The 24,431-nt window shown below is 33.8% G+C and overlaps 1 protein-coding gene across 1 annotated transcript in view; it reads right to left on the bottom strand.

The window, feature by feature from the left end:
• LOC118741447 (esterase B1-like) overlaps window positions 1-7,146 on the bottom strand; it is a gene marked incomplete in the record, with an annotated part of 15,249 nt that extends 8,103 nt beyond the window's left edge. Inside the window, 1 exon segment of the mRNA XM_036473431.1 lies at window positions 7,008-7,146. Coding sequence (XP_036329324.1) covers window positions 7,008-7,054 — 47 coding nt within the window.
• Between the last annotated feature and the right edge of the window lie 17,285 nt (window positions 7,147-24,431).

The following is a 24,431-nucleotide window of genomic DNA, read 5'->3' as shown; positions in this document are numbered from 1 at the left end:
AAATAAAATAAAATAAAATAAAATAAAATAAAATAAAATAAAATAAATTTTAAATCGTCAATCCGATTAACATTTTGCCAACACTGGCTCTTCACTATTTATCGATTTGATTTCAATACCCTAAAGGACCCTTCAATACTTAGCATTTCCGCTGGAGAAAATAAATCCAGAAACTTGAAATCTATCTTTTGAACTCGTCGGCATCAGGTGAGTGCAAAGACCATCGCGTAATATATTTTAATATACGTTTAATTCTCAACGGCTATACTGTTACGACTTAGTTAAAACTTTCGAATCGCACCGTAACTGTGCGACATTCATAACACACATTACCACTTTGAACTTGTAATCTATTATATAATCGTTTCCCTAAAAGTGGTATAAAATGGGAATCTACTTCCTTGCTAATCCATTAAAATAGTATACCTTCATCATACTTACATCTAAAAATCCCTCAGTAGACAATTTATCATTTTCGTTATGTATATTTTTTAGCTTTCGAGCATTTATCGCGATATCTTCTTCTTCGTCTACAACTTCAAACGGTACAAAGCTGACACAGGTTTCGAGTAACTTAATTGAATCAGGCTGCGCTTTTATAACTGAAAGCATATATAAATCAGTTATCTTATTGTCTATTTTTAACTGAGAGATCTCTCTAAACCAATTGAGAGAGTAAACTTTACTTACATGGCAGCATTAGCAAACCCTCAGCCGAAGTGTTACCCGCCATGATAGGTATTGTATTACTCCAAGCTGTCTTCATGAGCTCACGCGGAAGTTTTGGAATCACACAATCTGATGTTTCATATGCCTCCAAAACTGGTGTGAAAGCAAATAAAACTTGACGCTTCAACTCCACAATAGTCAACACCTTCGTTTCCAAGATAGCCAGATCGGTTGCTTTGTATTTCATAAGATATTCCAGCACACTCTTCTCGTCATCATCACCCTTGTAGCCGGCTAATTTTGCCAGCGGATATGCATATCTCTCATTTCCACTGTTCGCCCATTCTGATATAGCGGTGCCAGACATCAAAATAGCACGATGAAATAGCCCTTTGGTCTGCTCGGTGATACACATATAATGTGTTGAAGCGCCACCAGCACTCTCACCGAAAACAGTTATACAGTTTGTATCACCACCAAAGTTAGCAATGTTACTCTTTACCCAACGAAGAGCTAATACCTGATCCTTTAAGCCAGCATTGCCAGGCACATTCAGTTCCGGTGAATTTAAGGAGAGAAAGCCTGTGAGTAAAGAAATTGTGGGTAGAGATATACATAGTATGATAAGTTAATTAATAGCACGAACCGAAAACACCCAGGCGATATTGTATGGTAACTAAAATAACATCCTTTTCCATGAAATAGTCAGGACCGAACCAATCTCGATTGGCTTCGCCAACAGCAAACGCACCACCATGTATCCATACCATAACTGGACGTGGTTTATCGGATGACAACTACACACATGTTGAAGAATAAAGATTTAGAATTACAAACTTGTATTTCATACTCACATCTCTAGTGTACACATTCAAGTATAGACAATCCTCTGATCCCTCCGCATTATTTGTCATCAAATGCAATTGCACCGCTCTGTCCTTGGGACCAAGGCAATCGAGTACACCATTCCATGGCTCTGGCCGCTGTGGTGCTTTGAAACGTAGCTCACCCACAGGTGGTTTTGCGAAAGGTATACCCTCGAAACTATAATAGGGCACATCGTAGAGGGTTCTCCGCTTTATGCCTTTCACTTGACCATACTCGGTGTTGACGATGACTGTCTCGTTTGTAGAGAGCCTGTACTGAGTGAATTTATGTTCAAGTACGCTGCAAGAGCAATAAATTTTCAAAGTTTTATTCCATAAAATTTTTTACGGCTTGATCACAAGAAAATAATGTGAATTTGGGGTGCAAGCAAATATATCGAAAATAAATAAGTGTGGTTGACAGCGACAGCTTTCAGCGCAGGAGCGCTGAGGTTTAGGGTGTACCTCGTGCTCTGAAAAATCCAAATGGCAATCGGGAAACCTCAAGTTGAAAGACTCACTGTATCTGCTATCAGTTATAGCAGTCAAATGCATACATACGCATTAGGCTGGGTCGATTTTGTATGGGGGAAAATCAAAGCCATTTGACCGCATTGTAATAGTAATATTATGATGTCTTAGGTCTCATACAATTGTTATTGGCCACGAAAGATTAATTTAAAACCTATCTTTAGCCCGCGCAATTGCATCAAAGTGTATGAAATTTGAAAATGAAACTTTGGCTTGTAATATCTATGGAATGCGTTATTGTTATAAACAAGACGATATATCAAATTAAGGGCTATTAAATTTAGTACCTCACGTTCTTTTATCATTTTTCAATAAGTCTACACGTTTTTAAGATATTAAGATAAAACTTGCAAAAACTATAATTTTCCCTTATGAATTTTCAATTCTTCATTACTTCAGCAACCAAGTGAAAAATACAAAAAAGTGAGACGAGATTTATTTCAAACCTTTTAATGTTTTCGGATGTTTATATAATATTAAAATGACCATGGACTTGGCCACGCCGAGTTTTCAAAATCGTGGTGAATGAATGTATTGTCAAAGATTAGGAATCGTTCGACAAGTTAATAGTAGTTTCAAATATATAAGTATTTACATACATTACAATTAGGGTGATAAACTCATATTTTAAGTCCATTTTTGCAGTCTTGAAAACTGGTGCGGAATGGTTTCATTAGTCGCCGCAGAAGCACATTTTTCGCGGTTTCTAAATTTGCCGTTATATGATAGTAGGGGACGTGCAATAAGTGTTTAGATATACATAAATATTTTAGTTAATTCCATTATGTAAAAAAGTGTCTGTAGGTAAATGCAATAGTCTTTAACATATCCTGGGAAATCCTTTTGAGGACTCTCCAACTGGACGATATTGCTTTGCATTCAGCTTGAACGAAAAAAGTTACTCGCTGGCACAGTTATCTGTAATCCGGTTCTTTTATTTAAAGGTTATTTATACAATTGAAGAGACATTTTTTTAGAAAAAAACTGGAAATCCACTTAAGTTTTTCGATATAACTTTGGTAAATTAATTAACAAATTGGAGGCGAGATTTAATGTTACTTATTTTTGATAATAATATGACTAAAATAGTTCAGATTATAAACAAATTATTTTAAAATAAAAAAAATCTTGAACAAAATTTTTTATCATTTTCTTATATTTGCAATTTTTATATTGTATGCCTAAACATAAGTAAACCAATTAGTGTGTCTAGAAGTTGTGCCTGTTCAGTGTTTCCATACTAATTTGCATAAACAAAATTTTTCCGCGATGATGGAAAATAATGGCTATTCTATTAGAGTTACCGAAATTGTTCCTAAATTTGCAAAAGTTCGCAAACTATAGCTAATATTATAAAAAGATTAGAATATTTGGAACTAGCGATCTAAATGTACGCCAGCTATATTAATGTTGTTCTTTACATCTTTTGACTATAGGCCAGTGCAATTATCAAGAGAACAATTAAAATTTTCTTGAAAATAGATGAGTTTGAGATTAACGATAAGATAAAGGGCTGCGCGAAATGATACTTGACTTTATCTTTTGCGTTAAAGGATTCATTATCTAATAATATGCACCAAAATTTTTGGCTAAACCCAGAATTTTTAACAAGAATTGGTCTTATTCGACTAGCGTGCTGTGGGTCACTTGGCGGTCGATGCGCGGGCTCTTACAATTAAAATGAAAGACTAATATTTTGCAGGCTTGTTGTTGACTTCATGAGACAATATATTTTCACTATTACCAAGGGATTTGAGAAAAATTTGATTTTCGACCCGCCCTAATAAGCATACCTTGGTTACCCCGGGCCAGTAGCGAAAGTTAAATTAAAGACAAAAAGCCCGTGAAAAGTTGTCTAGTATAAATATAAAAGTGTGCAGCACTAAACTTTATAGAAAATCACAATTTCAATGTAGATATAATCGCGTATGTGCATATATATTTATAAGTGACATATTCGTTCTTTAGTAGTTATTTTGAAAAGCTCAGGTATCTACCGCCGGGCGTATGCCCATGATTTCACTTGATCTGCCGTTGACCCATTGACCATAACTGCATTAGAGAAAATTGCATACATTACTGAATACGATTGGACCTGCTTTTGGAAAGAATTGACATTCCGCAAACCCAGTTGGAATTACTGAGTCCTAGAATTTTTGCGAAAGATACTTAAGATTAACCTTAAATGATAAACATAATAGATATGGGACCACGAAATTCTTGAACCTGGATAGTACTTTTGACTCAAAAGGGGTATTAAGTATAATGCTTGGTTTCTTAAACTGAGGTACTGACTTAACTCGGCCATTGAAAATGGGTGCAGTCTTCACTATTCCCTTACAAAATAAGCGTAGGGATTTCTAGCTGTCGGCTGATGTAGCGGAGTTACTAGAGGTGCATACAACCTCAGAATTCGATCCGTAGTCCGAAGAACATATGTATACAAAAAAATGGGCGCCCTCACCAGGCAATGACAAGCCACCAAGAGAATTTATGCATTGAAAGAGCTTATCCTAAAAAAAAAAACATTTACCGCTCCTAGTATTGCAACGATCAGTACAGGGAGTCAAGTTTGGCCCTTTGAGAAATGCCACTTAATTCCACCTAATCGTGTTTGCATAAAACCTCACAAAACGTACCTTGTAGGCGCTTTAAAATGATTGCGCCCGCGTGAACTCAGGTGAATATCTTCTCAGAAAGCCAAATGGTAATTCAGGCAATTCCCTTCTACCTCTGTTAGATATCAACTGGTGGATAACCGTTGGAGAGAGCTGGCCTCGATTTCTGATCAATACGAAATTACTCTAATATTCATGCCGGACATAGCGACATTCAGGCAAACGAGACCGCCGACCAACTAGCAAGGTGCGGCTCTGCATAGAATGTGTCACACGCGGTGAATAGGGAACATGTCGAAAGGATTGGCTTAGCCTTCAATAGCTTCTGTCACAGCTGCGAGGACCCGCACTCAAAGGAGATGACAATAAGCAAACCATTTCCGCATAATGGCTATAGAAGTCACGAGTTGTGGAATCATAGTGGCAAAACTTGCTTATTGTCAGTCACCAGGTGGCAATCTGGATTTTAACAGAAATGTTCACCAACATGGCTGCAGTCTTCTCTAAATAGTAACACAGACATATACGACTACCATTTTCATTGTGATGGGTCCAACCAAATTTAAAACGAAATACACGCCAACGTCTGGTTTGAAAGGGTCAATTCCGAAATTTTCCCTTGATCATAAATTAAGGATGATCTATTTGATTAAAAAAAAACAACTTATATTACGCTTGCAAACTTAACACATTTATTCTGACCACAACCGCAGTTATGGTTTTTCTTTAAAAGGCTCTTATTTCGCGTTAAGACAAACTAGTTTTTAATAAGGTTAGCAGGAATTTTTGTTATTTGTATTAAATGAGTAACCCATTTAGTTTAATAAAAGAATCGATGTTTCGTTTCACTGGTCGGTCTGATTGAATAGCAGGTTGCAGAGCAATATTTTCATAGTCTAAATAAAATCTGTTTTGTGTTTCCATTGAAAACAATAAGAAAATTTTTTAAAAATATCTCCTTTACCTTTTTCTGAGATATGCTTTCAGCGAGAACTACTCATTGAAATGATCTTTCATATTTTAAAGATCATACTTCAAAGACTGATTGCTTTTTTGCGACTGCAAAACCAATAGCCTAACTGAGCTATTTTTCTTTTTTTTCGCATTTATTTACAATGTTTTATAACTCAGATTCGTATGTGCATAAATACTATGTGTCGCAGAAACCGTAACCGGTATATACATACCTATGCACAATATATACATATAAAACTCAAAGATACTAGATCTTTTGTTGCTTTTTCAAAAGCACATACATAAGTACTCGTGCACAAGTATGTTCACGTGCCATATATGTACATACATATGTACATTTGAAATGTGTTCATACATCTGTACGACATATGTACATAAGTATTTATTATTCATAATCATTTTCATAACTGGCTCTTATCTTTCAAACACAATTAAAGTCTTTTAAACGGTTTAAAATTCTATTTTGAAATTCTTATTACTTTATGTTAGTAGGTACTAATAAACTGGTTAGAATTAATCTACAGCAGACCGTATCACAAGCAAAGTCAAACTTTTTCAATCGATTTTGAAAACTCACTCTTTGGGTATTTCCACAACCATTGCCTATGATAAAGGAACATCATGTTGAAAACACATATGTAGACCTCAACGTGTACATCAGGGTGGTACTTAAAAATCAAATGAACGATTTTTTTCAGTCTTGCCCCTTCAATTGGTAACACCATTGTCATACACATCACATAAAAATTTTAGTCCCGATTGGAGAACAAAAAAATTAAAATTAATTTTTGTTTTCATCTAACACCCAAAATCGATACTGCCATGGTCATCGATATCACATATACAGTATCGGTCATATCTATAGCACGATTGGAGTCGATTAAGGCGTGTCGCAAAGGGGTCTTAAATTTATGCTGGTATCAAAAGTTTATCGATTTATATCGAAACTCAAACTTATAGATATTTATTGAAAATTATCAAAATTAGTCGAGTTATCGAATTTTGTGGAGTTGTCGGATTTGAAATTGTTGAAATTTATTCCCGAACTGGAATGTATCGGGTCAATTTCAAGCCCTGCCAAAGTCCTTCAAAGACCTTCAAATATATTAAAAATTGTAGTCACGTTTAAGTTCCAAAGCGGGAGTTCGTAAATCTATGTTAATAAAATAAAAAATACAATAAAATACAAATTTGGCTTGAGAAAATTAGTTTTTGCAAATATCACAGATTGGCGATCTATTTGCATTTTGTCGACGAATTTAAACCACTGAAGCCATTTTACAGATTAACATTTTTTTTCTTTGCTTTTTATAGCATTTAATAAATTCATATCGTTTTCAAAACTCACTTCAAGTGCCAACGTAACCTGTCAATAATACCAAGGTTAGACTGCATTTTTGCCTACAAAAAATTTTAATTAAATTCAATTATACACTCGATAAATATTTGCACCGAAACATCAAAACACTGTACTGCGCGAATTGATCACCACAACTGAAATTAGTAGGCGCCGTGTTTCTATTTCATAGTCAACAGTTAAGATCGCAATACTCAATGTTTGCTTATACGCAAATGCATGCACATTCCCTGCAGGGGAATCGCCAAAAATGAACCAGTCTGATAGTAACTAGATCCTCAACAGTTCAAAATTAGCGAAATGTGGACCTTAAAAAAAATTTTTGTTTTTCACTATTTTCATTAGAAATCTGTATCTAAGGTGACGAATTTAGAGCTAGTTCGGAACAATAGGAAAAGGAAGCAGCGGGCGGCAATTGACACTTCTAAGGACATCGCCATGTTCAATTCGTCAGTTTTTTGAATGCAAAAGAGATTCATCGCGAACCAGTATTGGGTCTAAATGTACTAGAGGCTCACCAGTTCGGAACTAGAGATTTTCCCCACAGGGTGTGTATGTACATTTATGTGTGTGTGTATGTGAAATAGCGATAAGCTACTTGAGAATAAAACAAACGAAACGATGCATCAATATAAGAGACACGCCTTTAAATGAAAGAACAAAAAATACAATAAAACCACAACAAACATTATAATCACATTAAATTCAATCAAACAATACGTATAAGTATTTATACGAACTTGAATAGATGTGCACACCGGCATAAATTGAGTACCATACACATATTAAAATATTTAAATTTATGAAATTGCATACCTACACCTAGCGAATAAGCGTGGAAATGTCGAAAATGAATGATGATAAACGCAAGTATGTGGCGATAGCATACCTATTTTGTAACATCGTTTGGGTGTTAAAATAAACAAACAAAAATAATAATTAATGAGTAAGAATAAATAACAAATTAATATATGTGCGACTATCTATTGCAGTTTAGAGATGCTTGAGCGGATGCAGTTTATTTACATCCATACATACGTATGTATGTACATTAGGGTGGTCCCAAAACAGTAAAGTCGGAATTGTAAGGCTCTCATCTCTAGGATTGTTCTATATCGAAAAAAGTATACCCTTATTTTTGTTATTCTGAATTAAGAAAATAGTTTGAGATCGCTCAAAGCGCTCTAAGTTTTCCATGTATTTGTATATGGGGAAAAACAACTTTTCGTGTAAAATGTATGGAATTCTTGAAAATCAATATTTTTCGATCGGAAAACTCTGGTTATCTTCAGGAGACTTTCAATAATAAATAATACCCAATTATTTATTTAACCATTTTTTAATACTAACGATTTTTTATTGGTCGCCCCATTGCATTTTTTTGGGGTTTTTGTGGGTTTTTGGCAGGCCTATAAATTATAGTTGCGATTAACCAAATGGTTAAATAAACAATTGAGTATTATTAATGGCAATCTCCTGCATATAAATAGAGTTTTCTTGATTTTCAAGAATTCTATATCATTTCTACGAAAAGTTGTTTTTTTCCCCATACAAAATACATGAAAAATTTTGGTCGCTTTGAGCTTTTTTCGCTTTTTTGATTTTAAAATAAAAATAGGGGTATATTTTTTTCGATATAGAACAATCCTAGGGGGTGAGATCATAAAAATTCCGACTTTACTTTTTCACCTGTATATTTGGACCACCCTAGTGTACATCTTTAGCTAATGCTAAGCTAGCTTAAAAAAGACATACATATATAATTACAACTAATAACACATAAAAAGGGACAATTATCCGGAGTCGAACTACTTTAAACTACAAAAAATTATATATTTGGCTGACCAAATTTTTGTTAAGTGCTTGGTAGAGCTTGTCAGCCTATTTGTAGTATGCCTCCGACCGGAAAATGGTATTTATTAGTAGCCTTTCTATGACAAAAACATTCCCGATCCGGAGACATTGCATGCTGAGGGGCAACCGCTATAGAAAAAAGATTGTGTGTTTATCCCATGTGCCACTGAAGTGAAACTTTTTCTTCCTATTAACCGAATAATCCAGCATGTTATATGAGTACTTTTTCTGCATAATAATATTAATGTCAGTCACTCTCAATCTTAATTTTAATCTGAATCTTAACCTCAGTCTAAATCTCTAATATTTACTTGAACACATGTAGTGCGAACTTGGAGACTGAAGAAATATAACGTTTTTATAAACAAGTATTACGCAACGAAATAAAATTTATAAAAGTAAAACTGACAAAAGGTGAATGGCTCACTCCACGACAACTTATTGCACTTGATGGTGAAGAACAGCAAGGATACATTTGCCAGAGGTTCGAAAATTTAGGAGAGGAAAATAGTGACGACAAGCATTTCGTATCTGAATACATTGTGTACGATAACGAAGATGATGTAACTCCAGTTGACTCCGATATAGAAGGAATCGAGCTATCAGAATACGACCCAGAAGGTTTTGAAGAACTTAACGATATACCGGGGAAACTATACAGCCAAAGGAGGAAAAATTTGAGCTGCTCCACCACCACAAACTGCCTGATTCCGAACCCATAACATTCTCAGGTCTGAAAATATGGACCAGTACGTGCAGAAGAATAATAAATCAGTTGTGGTTTTTTCAAGATTATATTACACTACCGAAGTAAGTCAAAGGTGTTAAGAAGAAGCCACTATTGATATTCGATTGCAACCAAAGCAAATGTGGCGTTGATAACATAGATAAATGCTTTACAGTACATTCAACCAAGCAGCCTTTGGCATTTTCTTATTTTTATTTTACAAGTATTGTCTTACTATAATATCATTGTATTCTAGTATTATTTTAAGAATTTTATTCAGAATTATATTCTTGTATTATTTAGAGAATTTTATTCGGAATAAAAATTACTTTTCATTACTTTCTGGCCCAGGTAGTCCAATGCCACCAGACTTGGAAATGTGACGGAAAACACTTTTGTTGAGGATATCACGAAATTTGAAGTCAATCCGATGTCTAGTTTCCAAATTATAACAGTTTTAAAACGCAAAACATACCCGGGTGTGTTGCTGTTGACATACAGGTTAATTACGACTTTTACTTTAAATGTAGCTTTAGTTTTAATTTTGACTTGAAATGTAAACAGGTTTCTTCAAATTAACCTGCATGCTAAAAATTTACGTATTTGAAAGCAATGACCAAAAAACACAGTTGATTAAGTCAAATCCCATTTTTAGCCGAAAATCTAGTATTTTTTAATATTAAAAGAATTTATCTGCTTTACCATTATGAGAAGCTGTTGTGCTTATTGTACCTACGTAAGCGAAGAAAATTAAAGGGATCATGTATAAATATTTTTATTGCAGTACAGCTACGATAAGAAACATGTGATAAGAATCTATGTAAATATATTTATTAGATGGTACAATAGCTCAGCAGCTTGTGAGCATGCAACGGGTGTATCTTATTGAAATGAATTTGACGATTTTGACCCACCCTACACTAGAGTAAAGTCATGTCCATAAATTACCTAAAATTTTTTGAATAAACTATGTATACCAGTGCAAGTGTGCAAAACATTTTTTTAACAAAGATATGCCCAACACAGCTCGCTATAACTGATCTAGAGTAACAAACATCTAAAAGGATTACGCAAACTTTGCTTGCTTTTAAAAGATATTGACGATAAAAATTTGGCTCTTGCATCGCTGGGGTGGTATTTGATCATTTTTATCCATTTTTCAGAAAAAAGGCACTTCATATTAGCAATTTCAACATTTAATCAGCTCTACGTATTAATAATTTTAAACTATTCCCAACATGAAGTTTGCAAAAATGTCTATACTTGTCTACTGCGGTTATAAAAAAATTTATATGGTTATTATGGTTAACTTTAAATTGTGGTTTTAAATGCTTTTGTTGTCCTCAGGAAAATTTTCACAATTTAGGTCCTATTTTTCCAACGAATTCATCTGGGGCCTTCCAGGTAATTCGTGTTACAGTTGTTGTTACTTTTCCTTGTTTTGAAGTGTTCGCAGCAAAGAGCTCAACTTTGGGCGACTATAGCTTTTCAAAACATTCTTAGAATTTTGTTACCCTAGTCCAGGACAGAGTTCTTCATATAAATATATGAATGGAAAATTACTCAGATAACTAGTAATAAAGGTCCTAAAGGTGGTAAAAGAGACTGTAAAATCATATTGTTTTCAAAACTCACGTAACTTCTCAATAATACCTACATGACCGGAGAAAATTTAATTTATTTAAATAAGCAACAAAGCAAAATATCCCAGATAACATAAAGAATTACATATGTAGATAAGTAAATATATATGTATGTACCCTTTTGCTTGATTGCAATTATTCTCTGATTAACTGTTCGCCCCGAAATATTAAATTACCGAATAACGAATAATAATCAAAGTTTTTATCACATCCGTCGAGATTGTATGTACATTTTAGTGTGTGCGTGAAGAAGCGATAAGCTACTGCAGATAACTAACAAGTAATTTTTAGCAAAAAAAAAAACCAACTTCAACTCCCATATAAAAAAAATATATATATATATATCTCATGATCCACTGATCGGATCTCAACCAGATTAGTATGGGACCACCTCTGAGACACTACCTTTCCAATTATCGAAATCGGTTGACGTGGTCCAAAGTTATGCGGTAACATACATAAAAAAAAAAAAAAAAATATTCCGACGAACTGATAACCTCCTCCTTTTTTGGAAGTCGGTTAAAAACAAGTGAGGTGATGCATTATTATCAGGGGCATATAATCAAACATAAATATCAATAACACAAAAATAAAACAAACAAAAAATAAAACATATGATTATCAATACTTTCTCCTATTGGTACTTTTAGCTATGAAGGTATTCCGTGTGAACTAAATAATATAGTTACCAAATCATGTGTTGAGAGAAATATATTTAGTTGAAATTTTCTGGGTGTGCATAAGTATGTATCCCTATGTATTTACTACTTTTTCTTAAATGCGCTGCGCTTACTAGTTGGAATTTCAAATGAGTTTCCTCAAAGTAACAGCGGCGCCTCAAAGCCTTCGATAACTTTATGGCAAAATAAAATAAATAGCAATTGGCTCGGAAAATGGCATCTTAAGAAGCTGATTCAGATTAGTAGGACAAGAACGAAACGAGAAGCAGAGAGGATAAAAATTGACTCTAATTCACAATTTGCGTGGATTTTATGTGTTTATTGTATATGTATGTATGCGCATGTATGTTATGTTCGTGCGTACGTATGTATATTTACATATATCTAACTACACAAATGAAGCATAAAATCAAGTTGCATAAAATCAACGCGCATGCAAGATAGAAACTCTTTGCTACATTATATGGATTTTTTAAAGTTTCTTTTACTTGCTTACATAACTACTATGTGTGTACCTATATTAGAGTGGTCCAAACAAATTGTTTCCCAGATAGGAATTGAGGCGCCTTCCAAAATTTTTTCCTCTTACCGAACGAGCTGCTGACAACAAATTTTACGTTTCTAAGTATGTATAAATTTAGAGAATGCTCACGAAATATTTATAGTTTACTCTGAAAGTTCTTTGTGCATATAATAATCAAAAAATTGGTTAAGCAACCTAAGAGCATTTCAAATTTAAATTAGCTAAAAAAATATTAGAAGCTTTAGTTGTCATGGCAACAGTAGCTTTTTATAAAAATCACCAATAATTTTGACAGTTTTAAAGTAAATATTAACCCACTCCGCCGGGGCTTTGATGTTTCCCATGTATTTTGCATGGAGAAAATAAGTTTTTTTTTGTAGAATTGCTATAAGATTTTTAAAGATAAATATTTTTTAATCGAGTAAAACTATTTTCGTTCAGAAAATAACATTATGATGCGCATTTAAATTATACTAATGTGTTTTACTAATCAATAATCCTATCTGTTATATACCAAACTTAGTTATTTTATGTTTTTATAACCACATCACGCACGAACAGCTCAATGGAATCAAAGGATTATCGCTTACTAAAACACACTTAGTAAAATTTTCAAGTTAAACAAGCATCAAAATGTTATTTTTTGAAGTCTTTTGAGGGGAAATAGTCTTCTTTGATTAAAAAATATTTATTTTTAACGAATTAATTCCAATTTTACGAAAAAATGTATTTTCCCCATAGAAAATACACGATAAACTACAAAGCTCCGGCGGCACGGGTAAATATTAATCAATTTCAAAATGAAAAAATAGGTTAGGTCCTTATTTTTGATATTATTCAGATCTGGAGGGTGGCTGGAGTCCAAAAAATTTTGGACCACCCTAATATGCGTACAGGATGTTTTGCACCGACTTTAAGGTTACATTCTGTGGATAATTTCACGATGAAATAAACCTAAAAATTGGCATTAAGTCGAACGCCCTAGGAATGTCAGCTATTTTTAGTTTTGTACTGCCACCCTACGTAGATGTATCTAAAAAAGACTATAGCATTGATGTAAGTAGAAGTCTTGTGCTAACGAAAATTGATTCACTTGAAAGTCAATAAAATAGTCAACTAGATGATGTTCTACGAGGTAGCACAGAAATACATATTTCTCTCTACTAAAGTAAATAGCATCAAGTCACAAAGAGTTAACGATTTGAAAGTAACTAAAATTTGTTTGTGAACTTGTTGACAAAACTTAAGGAACTCTGCAAAGCATGTTCACGTAAAAAAATTCTTCTTCTATATTGGTGCCTTATTGGCTCTCATTCCTGGGACGTTCGAGTTGGACCGCAACTTTAAGGTCTCTTTGTCATGAAATTAACTACAAATAAAAAAAAAACCCTGTATTTATAAATGAGGAGGTCCAAAACTAACGAAGTAGATCCACCGGATTAGTTTGTGAGTTGATTGAGAAAAAGTAACTACCACCAAATGGATGCATCTATGGTATATTAATGCTTTTGTGGAATCATAACAGGTTTTGATACGTAAAACTAGATTCCAGCAAAATTCCCAAAAAATTTGAATTTTTGCCTTTCGTTTAAAAACTCCCAAGTTTTTTTAAAGATATTATTAGTATTAAGGTTATTGTATTGTAAAATAATCAGGGATTAAATAATGGTAATTTTTACGTGTTTACAACTTTATTTTTTCTTTCGCGTGTATGTATGCAGCTGCATTTTCGCGTGCTTTTACTTCGTCGTTTATCTGCCAATGAACCAGTTTTATCGCAATTTTTAGTTCATATTAGGGTCGTATGTAAGTACACTCGTTCGAAATTAGGTCGATATATATGCAAATTCACGAGTTGAACACATACGCTTAGGCAAGCGTATACCTAAGTGAGTGTGACTGTTGCAGTTGCTAAGAAAGTTTCTTCAAAGTAAATACAACAGTCTTTTACGCAAATTTTTATATTTTACTATAAATACGTAAATGCATCAATGCTTGCATTTAATGCCCCGTAAAATTCAACAAACATAAATGCTAAACATAGATTTTTTTTGCGCTGTTCAAATTGCTAGGACTGCTATAAATTGCTGCAAGTACCTGCAAAATAGCCTCATAATTGATTATCTGGCGATTTTGGTCTGATGAATACATGCCAATTTTCGGCGAATAAGCCTTCTTAATATTGCATACAAGGTGCTCTGGACTATACCGCGTAAAAGACTGAACTCTGTACGAATCCAACTCTGTACAAATCAACCATTGACCAGATTTTCACAGAGTGTCAAATTCTGGAAGACACTCAATATGCAAATCAACACACACCATATTTTTGTTTATTTTAATGCTGCGTTTGATAGCACGATGCTGGCCTGTGCAGATGATATCGATATCGTAGGTCAGAAACAAAGGGACGTAACCGCAGCATTTTCCAGTTTAGAAAAATAAACTCAAGGGGTTAACCTATCGGTGAACGAGGGCAAGACAAAGTAACTTAGAAGTAGTGAAGGACTTTGTCTACCTAAGATCCATCATAAACACCTCCAACAACGTCAGCCTGGAGATCAAGCGAAGAATAACCCTTGCCAATAGTTGCTACTATGGGCTCGGTGGGCAGTTGAAAAGCAGAACGTCTCTTTAAACGAACAAAAATCACGCTCTACAAATCGCACATCATGCCCGTCCTTTTATACGGCGCAGAAACTTGGACGATGTCGAACAAAGATGAGAAGGCTTTGGGGGCTTTCGAGAGAACTATTCTACACAAGATCTACGGCCCTGTTTTCGTGGACGAAGGGTATTGGAGAAGATAGAAAGACGAACTGTATGAGCTTTTCAAGGACATATACGTAGTTAAGCGCATAAAAATACAGCGATTGCTTGGACATATTGTGCGCATGGATGACAATGCTCCGGTGAAAATATCCTTCGACTCCGCACCCATGGGTGGACAACGAAAGAAAGTGCGCCCACGAACACAATGGATGGACCAAGTGCAGAAAAACCTGTCCGCAATCGGGATGAACAACTGGCGCAAATCTGCAAAGGAGAAAGGCAACTAGCGCGGCTTTTTGTTCTCGGCACAAACCGACAAAAGGTTGTAGTGCCAAATGAGAAGAAGAAGAATTGCCAAGCATTTTCCTATAGATGTGGTAAATTACCCTGAGGAAAATTAAACAATCTCAAAAAGTTTCTGAGATTATACGGCTATTGGGGTTGACTTTAAAACCGAAATGGCATTATGCGACGAAGTTTTGACTTTACCATAAGTACTCTGAATTCCTTTGATTTCAAAAATTAAACTCTTTTATTAATATTACCTATTTTACGAAGACTATTCAAATTTTTGTATGCATTGTATTAGTTTATGCATATATGTTGGTAAAAATATATGTATGTAAGTATATAAGCATGCACACATTTCAAAATCTCCATCATCATTAAAATTCCTCTTAAAGCTGAACCAGCTGGACATTTTGGTAGCAGGATGGCCTGCCAGTTATCCATTGTCGTATGTACCCCTATTTACATGTGTACATACATACATATATGTATGTCTATATAACATATGCAATAACATTATGTACTAGGAAGTGCACATTATTCCAGGCATTAATCATCACCCCTTTTATGCATTACTCTCGGTGTTTATGTATACAGCTGTGCATTCACTTTCACTTAAAGGCTTTCAGCAATTTGCATTATCATTTGTGTAATTACTGTCACAATGTTTTACTGCTTTCTAAAAATTAATAATAACTGAATATGCATGTGCATTTCTGTGTTAGGAATAATTTTCGAAAAATCCAATTTCATTTGATTATAGAGAAACTGGTTTTTTTTAGACGAAACTAGTATTTAAAGTCTACACTCAAAGGCTTGCGATCTTTTCTTGACTTTATTTTAATTATAACTTTTGGTATATTGGCGGCAAAAATTCTTAAAATACGGATGAGGGGAGCTGATAATTTGTTAGAATAAAAAGTATCGTGCTTACCGTGAACAGTGATGCCAGATGGTAATTTTCTTATTTTAGGGATATTTTGCAGCAAAAATTATTAAAAGGGATGAAAGGTACTTTTCAAATAATGAAGAGATTTTCATTTAACAAAATTATCGATGCATAATTGATCAATATTCAAGAATATTCGACACTCTTACGTAATTAATCGTTCTGAAAATGTGATTTGGAGTAAAATTATATACAAGTTTAAAAATTATAAGGACCATTTGGAAATTTTTCTCCCGTTAACTAATTCAAGCGCTGAGTAGGAAAGAATCTTTTCCATTATAACTATTGTTTAATTTAAAAAGCGGAAAAAATTATCTGATGAAATGTAAAATAGTACATGTATATGTGCATGTATATAAATTAAGAATTGTCAGTAGATAAGTATTCAACAATAAAAACACAAAAAAAGTTTCCTCAAAAGCTCGGGTTTTAATAAAACACTGGAGCTGATTTATATTTAAAATTTCGGGCTTTTTAGAATTTTTTTTTCTATGCAGTTAAGAAGCTTATAAAATGAGTGCAAGTTTGGAGCGGCTATAAAATCGCATTGATTTTTAGTATTTTTTTTTTTTTTTGCTGACGGCTTTTGCAGTTTTTTCATATAAATAGCGAAATTTAGTAAAACTGGCGTTGACTTTTTTATTCTTTTCGCAAATGGTCTTGCGCATATTCTGCCACATGAAATTCATGTTTAAATGGGAAAAAGTGTAAAACGGCGTCAACAAAAAGAAAAATATTAAAAATCAATGCGATTTTTTAGTCGCTCAAAACTTTCACTTATTTTACAATAATTTTATAAGCTTCTTAACTGCTTACCTAAAAAAATTCATAAAATTATGGTCAAAAAGCTCGAAATTTAGATACAAAATTGTGGAACAAAATTTGAAGCATGAACCATATTTTTATAAAAAAATATCAAAAAAATTTTAGTTTGAAAAATATTGTAAATATAAAGATGAAACACCATTCATCAATTTTTGTCCGTCACTTAATGTATATTAAGTTAAAGTTAGAGTTTATTAAAATTAAAAATTTGTTTACAGAGAAATTGTGTCTATTATTTACATGATCAGTGTTTCGGAATATGTATACTAAAATGCTCAGAGTGAAAGGAGAAATCAATAGAGCGAAATTCCGAATTCCGAACAAAATTTCGAGAAAAAAATTTAAATATCTCAATGGAATTTAGTACGTGGGTACAAAATGCGCAAAATCGAATATTTTTTGAAATTGATTGAATTGATCGAATATTAGTTGAAATACTGCAGTAATTCAATAAATAGATAATGAAGCCACATCACCGAAATTCTAAATTCGGAACGTTATTTTATCAAAAAGTGGATTTTGTATAAGTTTTAGAAAATGGCCATTATGCAGCGGTATGCCAAAATAGCAATAAAAGTTTGCTAGCCAAAATAATCTCCCTACTTAGAACAACATATGTGTACAACTATAAATATTTCGTCAATAGACACGACATAATTCAAAATATGTCCACCTCATTTCAAATTATTACAAAAAATTTAAAAATTTTTAATTTATTTTTACTTTTCAACCGAATCCTTATTTGATTTAGCAGCAAATACTTACATACATACATACCAACAATTGGAGTGGCCGCTTCCCTATCTATGTAGAGTAATAATTTTTGATCGACAAACCATAAATGTCTACATTTCATGCCACATGTATGATTTAGCAAATTGCGTGTGGACAAAGCTCACAAATCAGTCAACCGCTGACATATTAAAATTTTTGCTTGTGCATGCAGAGCGGCTACATACAAGGATAGATGATAAGGAATGCAAATACCAGCACAGCACAATTAGATACATATGTATATATATGCATGTATGTCTAAATATTTACTATTCCCACTTTTACCCACTCCCAATCATTGAAATGACAGTTTAGTAGCGACGCAGATTCCGTAATTTGAAATCGGTTCATGGGCAGCAATTTATATTTTACACGGATGTACGTTTGCGTGTCACGCTTTATTTGCATACACAACGTTTGGTATTTTATGGTTAAAGGCAACCCACACCTACATATCCTGATCGGCGCGGCCGCTTCACAACGCAGTGTACACGACATTGTTAATATTTGCACACGATGACATTTTGGTACATATTGGAATTCACTAATGCGAACAAATGCATGGGAACGCCGCCGCCAATATCGCAGTAAACAAAATAGACACAAATGTGCATCTGTAATCAAATATACATACAAATGTGTCTATGTAAATTTTATTACAAATATTCAGATGTATATATATTCAATATGTGTATATTAGGCAAACTCACAAAAACAAAGTTGTGGATTTTTCTCAAGAGTTATAAAATTTTGTATGCTTAAATACTTCCGCCAACAAATATGAGATTTACGTGAGCTTGTCCTATTCCAAAATACCTCCAAAAATCTTCATAAAATTTTCTTACATCTTTATGGCGACCATTCAAGCTTAAACTCGTCCATCATCTGAGTTAATTTTTTAGAAAAGAAATGTAAAAAAAAAATCGCGATTTCTCGAGGTATTTGCACATTGGACCAAGTCATGGGAATCTTAACATTTTTCCGAAATATTTTGGTGGAGGACTTAAAATATTATATATTTTATTTTTCCGATGGAAAAGCAGTATGTTTTTTTGTATGGGGAGTGACACATTCTAGTGTGAATACATGCATACATATAAATATATACATATATAAACATATTTAATATACGCGAGTGTTAGTGTTGCATATTAACGAACATCCTGTGGATGAGACTTACATAAATTTGTATGTAGTATATGCCCATTTCTATCTTTGCGGGGACCACTATTTTTCCAGGTAGGAAATACGATTCCAGCGGCATATGGTAACCTCAACTTCTTTGCGTTAGAGCCAAATGTCTATTAAAAAGTGTTAATATACGATCTTTTGCACGCTCCAAAAATTACCTTAAAGTGTTTTTTCTTTAAAATAACAGAGTGGTTTGCGCAACTTTAAATTCAAATGTCTCCAAAATTATATAAGTTGCATAAAAATGCATGAAAACCCCCAAGATGTCAGTAAAAGTCCCTAAAGAAATATCTCAACGCTTTTTAGTGGCAGCTGAGATGGGAAGTATGTCGAAGAAGAACGCGAAGCAAAGGAGAATAGCAACATTAGGCTTAAGAACAACAAGATTCCTGAAGCCGCTGGTTTATATGCGGAACTAAAAAAACTGATAAACCCTGTGGATAACTGGGTTCTTTAGAGCACTAAACGGTTCCAAAGGATCGAAAAAACGATCCCGAAAGCACCTTAACTCTTATCCAGAAGATCCAAAACTTGATTCCAAAAGACCCAAAACCGATTCCCAAAGAACGGAAAAATAGTCCCAGAAAAACCCGAAGTCGATTCCAAAAGAACCGAAAGAACCTAAACTCTGTTCCAGATGAACTGAAACTCGACTCCAAAAGACCTGAAAACGGAACTGAAACTCGATTCCAAAATACCCAAAAAACGATTCCGGAAGAACCGAGACCTGTTTCTGAAATGCCCGAAAAATGCTTCCAGAAGAACCGAAACTCGATTCCAAAAGACCTAAAAAACGATCCCATAAGAACAGAACTGAAAGACGGTTGAATAAGAACCGAAACAAAAAAACAAACTGAAAAACGGTTAAGGAAGAATCCAAACGCGATTTCAAAAAAATTGAAAAACCATTCTAAAACAGCCGAAAAAGGATCCTATAAAACCGAAAATCAGTCACGATGCGCACATAAGCTTGAAGTTCGGTTTCGATATGTATTAAAGAGTCTTCAGTTGACCTACAAAATTTGTTTGGTTCGAAGCCGCCATATACCCGATCGGAGAAAATTTTCTAACGCTGGACCAAGCTTTGACAAAAAACGAGAAATTTTCACTATGTCACTAGCTTAGAGTGCAAAGTTGTTAAGTCCCATTTTAAAAATTTTACGGGAGAGGAAAAAAACTTCTTATAGCCATTTTCTTCAAGTAGGTATTTAGCAAAACCTTGAATACAACATTTCGCCTATTTAAAGCAAAGAAAACCTCCATACGAATCAAAGGCATTCGATCTTCATTGAAAGATTTCGTACAATTTTGGCCTAATTGATTATCGGTGCTTCTTCTGGAACTGGCATAGTTTCTTTTCCTTGACTATAAACGAGTATAATAAAACAAACCCCTCTAATCTTTTCGAAACAATGCACTTTTAGTTTCTCTAGCTTCCTGTAACAAAATATGAGTTTTCATAAAAAGCAAATCTAGCAGCATTTCTGTATATAAAAACATAAAAAAGGTGCCTCAGGTGTACATTTTGGAATAAAAAATCATTCTTGTTTCAACATTTTCTAAAATCCCATGCTAACGTTAGGCAAACTCGAATTCATCGGCACCGATGCTCTCCGGCTAATAAATAACGCTCAACGTGGGTAGCCATGACACTCAAATCTCTAGAAGGACACCATTTTGAAACAAATGCGGTTTCCTACATTTGCATTTGCATACACATCGCTATTCATATGCACATACATACATACATACATATGCATGCATACATATTTATGTATGGGCTTACAAACTTTATTGCTGTTGTCCTCTAATTCAATTCACTACTCGAACAGAGCTAAGCTATTTCGCCTCTTTGTTTCTACATTTCGACCGACATTTAATTCCATGCCTCCTCCCATTGAAGAACACAATCCATTGACCATTTTCAAGCGTCATTGAATGCGATTAAGCGTGTGCTAAGCATAATGCATGCATTACCGTTTTCATTATTGTTGCAAGCAAACATTGTTACCGTGGTAAATGCCCTGCAGCATGCAACAATATTTAGTATACACACGTGGCATGCTTACCTCCTTTCAGGTCGATTGCGTATTTTAGACGTGAATGTGCACGTGCAGTAATCTAGTACCTACAGTAATGTAGTGAATTGGGCTTAAAACTACAGTTGCCGGGAAAGTGTACATATGTATATCTGTGTGTAGATGATGCTCGTAGCTCATTTTAAACAAATATTAATGATAAATGAATAATACCCAGACACTAAGATATTTATCGATTTTTTTCTAGACTTTTATTTAAAGCTTATAAATGCAGTCAAGAACTCTAAAAAAAATTGTTAAGCCAGTTTTTACATTTCCAATATACCATACATATCTCAATCTTGCTGTTGACCCATGCACGCAAGAATCCAGCTAAACCGGTGGTCTTTGTAAATAATGGCATATAAATTTTCACAATTTTCATTAAAAATAATTTCCTCTTCAGACGCTTTGGCAGAAAATTTTTTTGCTACGAAAATTTACAAATATTTACCCAAGTAAACGAAATGCATTTAGAACGTTCAAGAGTGTCAAAATGAAATGAGTTGAGTTGCTTACCTAACCGTTTATGTCACCAACAAACGGTACTCGAGTACAGTGCAGTGATGCTGAATTTTTGCAATTAAATTTCACATTAAAATAGCAAATGAATAAAGAGCGAGTGAATGGCAAAGAGCAGAAATAGTAGCTGCTGCCAGCAGGTGGACATAGTTTTTGTAATGGTGCAAGGAATAAAGGGGAATTTGAATATATGTGTATTTGCAATTGCTAGCAACTGCACCGACAATTTTACTGCATAAACAACTAAATGTGTATAAAATAATAAGAGAAATACTGAAATGAACGACCAAAACAGAGCAAGCAATGAAAAAGGGTGTACTTGGAAACAAAAAAAGGGAACAAGTAGTCTGTACAAAGTAGGCGAAACTAATAGGGTCAAAGGAAAAATTATTTAGGCTTGAATAGGGAGAGGGATTGCAAGCCGTCAGTAGCAAACTTTTCACTTCCTCAAAGAACTAATGAATAGCGTTATGTGATTGTATGAAAAGTATACTCCTATGATATGTTCATATAACATCTAAAGTAATATGTAAGTATGTATGTATGCATGTATTTCCTCTTCTTATTGCTTGCCCCAATAAACGCTGAACCGACTTGGTTCGAGCCCAATAAAGGTTGGATATATTTTCTCTTCTGTGCAAATAGTTAGCGATTGGAAATGCCAAATGAATCCAAGTCCTTCTCCATCTGAACTTTAGATAGCATATGAGGCCTTCCTATTCCTTTGCTATTTAATTGTACGTTGTTATACATTTTTTCCTATAGGGATTTATTTCTACAATTCTATTTATCTTCTCCAGCAACTAAAAAGGTCGCACGGGAGGATATTATCATGTATGAAAGAGCGTTGGGTTTCGAACGTCTCGGAGATATATTTAGCACTCGCAGCGTATTCATCTTGGTGCAGCCGTAAGCAACTTCTAAAACTTCAAATATATAGTGTACTAGAGCAAATCAATCTTGGTCGGTGGGCTTTAAGATTTAACATAATCCTTATCCTTACTAATATTATAAATACGAAAGTGAGTTTGTTTATTCGTTACGCTTTCATGCTTTAACTACTCAACCGATTCGCATTTAGTTTTGTACGCTGGTGCCATTTAGCCCAACTAAAGTATAGGATAGACTAACGGGGCGTGGCACCTCCCATAAAACGGAATTTTCATACCGCATATCATATTTCAGAAAATATTTCTGATAGAGTACAGGAACTTTGCATACATGGCTACATATATGTATGTATGTATAGAAAATCAATTCCATACTCATGGAGAAGGGCTGCCACCTGTTTAAAAAATCACATTCGCCTTGAATTAAGGGAATTATTTATTTAAAAATTATATTAAACAATGGATGAGTAGAGGCTTAAAAAAGGTGCAGTTTAAAAGTATTTTTAAAAGGGTTGCCACCTGTTTCCGTACCCCAAGTTTGAATTAATTATTCGTAAGCTGTCTGAAAAATTAATGTATGGGTGTCAAATGAAAGATTGCTAAGAACCTTCAGATTCAACATTTAAAATATTACTGAGGTGTTTTACAAGCGTTGCCACCTATTTAAAAATTAAATTCCTTTCATTTTAATGAATTACTACAATATGGGTATCAATCTAAGCTACATGTAGGAGGGTTGCCACCTGTTTCAAAAATCAAATTATTCTTGAATTAAAAGAATTTGGTAATTGGAATATGTATCACAATATGAACGTCAGACAAAAGGGATTTAATAATTTTTAGTAGAAAAATATATTTCGAAGAGAGTTGCCACCTTTTTTAAAAGTCGAGTTTAAATTAGAAATATTCAGCTTGAGCATGTAGAGTTTTCTGAGGGTTTTGAAGAGGTTTGCCACCTGTTTTAAATACAAATTCAAATACAATTATATTATAAGTTTAATGAGTTATTACAGTCAAGGTTTTAATCGGAAGAGTCTTGAAAATGCTTTATTTCTAAGCAAGATATATGTAGAAAGGACTCCACATGTTTGAAAATTCAAATTTAACTTAAATTATAGGAATTCAAGGCTTAAAAAGTAAAATTCAAAATTTTCAATCATTTCAATGAATTATTACAATATGGGTATCAATCGAAATGATTTTGAAATAGCTTCATTTCTAAACTACATCAACATAAGTATAATAAAGTGTAACAAGAGTGAGGTTTAAGACAATTTTAGTTTGAAAATATTTTTAAGATATTTAAAAAATTTAAAGTCTCCCGATTTTCGCATATTTTAAGTATGATGAGTTTAGTTAAATAAATTACACTTTATATATCACGTAGAAATTTAATAAGTACGTACAATAAAACTTCGTACGCGATAGTTTGCGTTTTCTTGTGAATTTGGCGGGATATACTTGAATTTCGGTCGTCAGGCATGCATTTCTTTCGACAGATCTTTATACATAGAAGCTGTGAAAGATTATTTATACAGAAATCTATCCTAAAACGATTTCATTCGCGGTTGGAGGCTACCGGGAGCTGGAAGCCTAACTTCTTCATATGCTTGGATTTATCTCCTATCCTCTCACGAATCCCTCTCTAGCTAAAATAAAGGGTGATTTTTTTGAGGTTAGGATTTTCATGCATTAGTAT

The sequence above is a fragment of the Rhagoletis pomonella genome, unplaced genomic scaffold, assembly GCF_013731165.1.
Source record: "Rhagoletis pomonella isolate Grant_MI unplaced genomic scaffold, Rhpom_1.0 Rhpom_scaffold_00001, whole genome shotgun sequence".
NCBI classification, from domain to species: domain Eukaryota; kingdom Metazoa; phylum Arthropoda; class Insecta; order Diptera; family Tephritidae; genus Rhagoletis; species Rhagoletis pomonella.
Note: the sequence above shows the minus strand (reverse complement) of the source record. Positions and strands in the feature narration are given on the sequence as shown.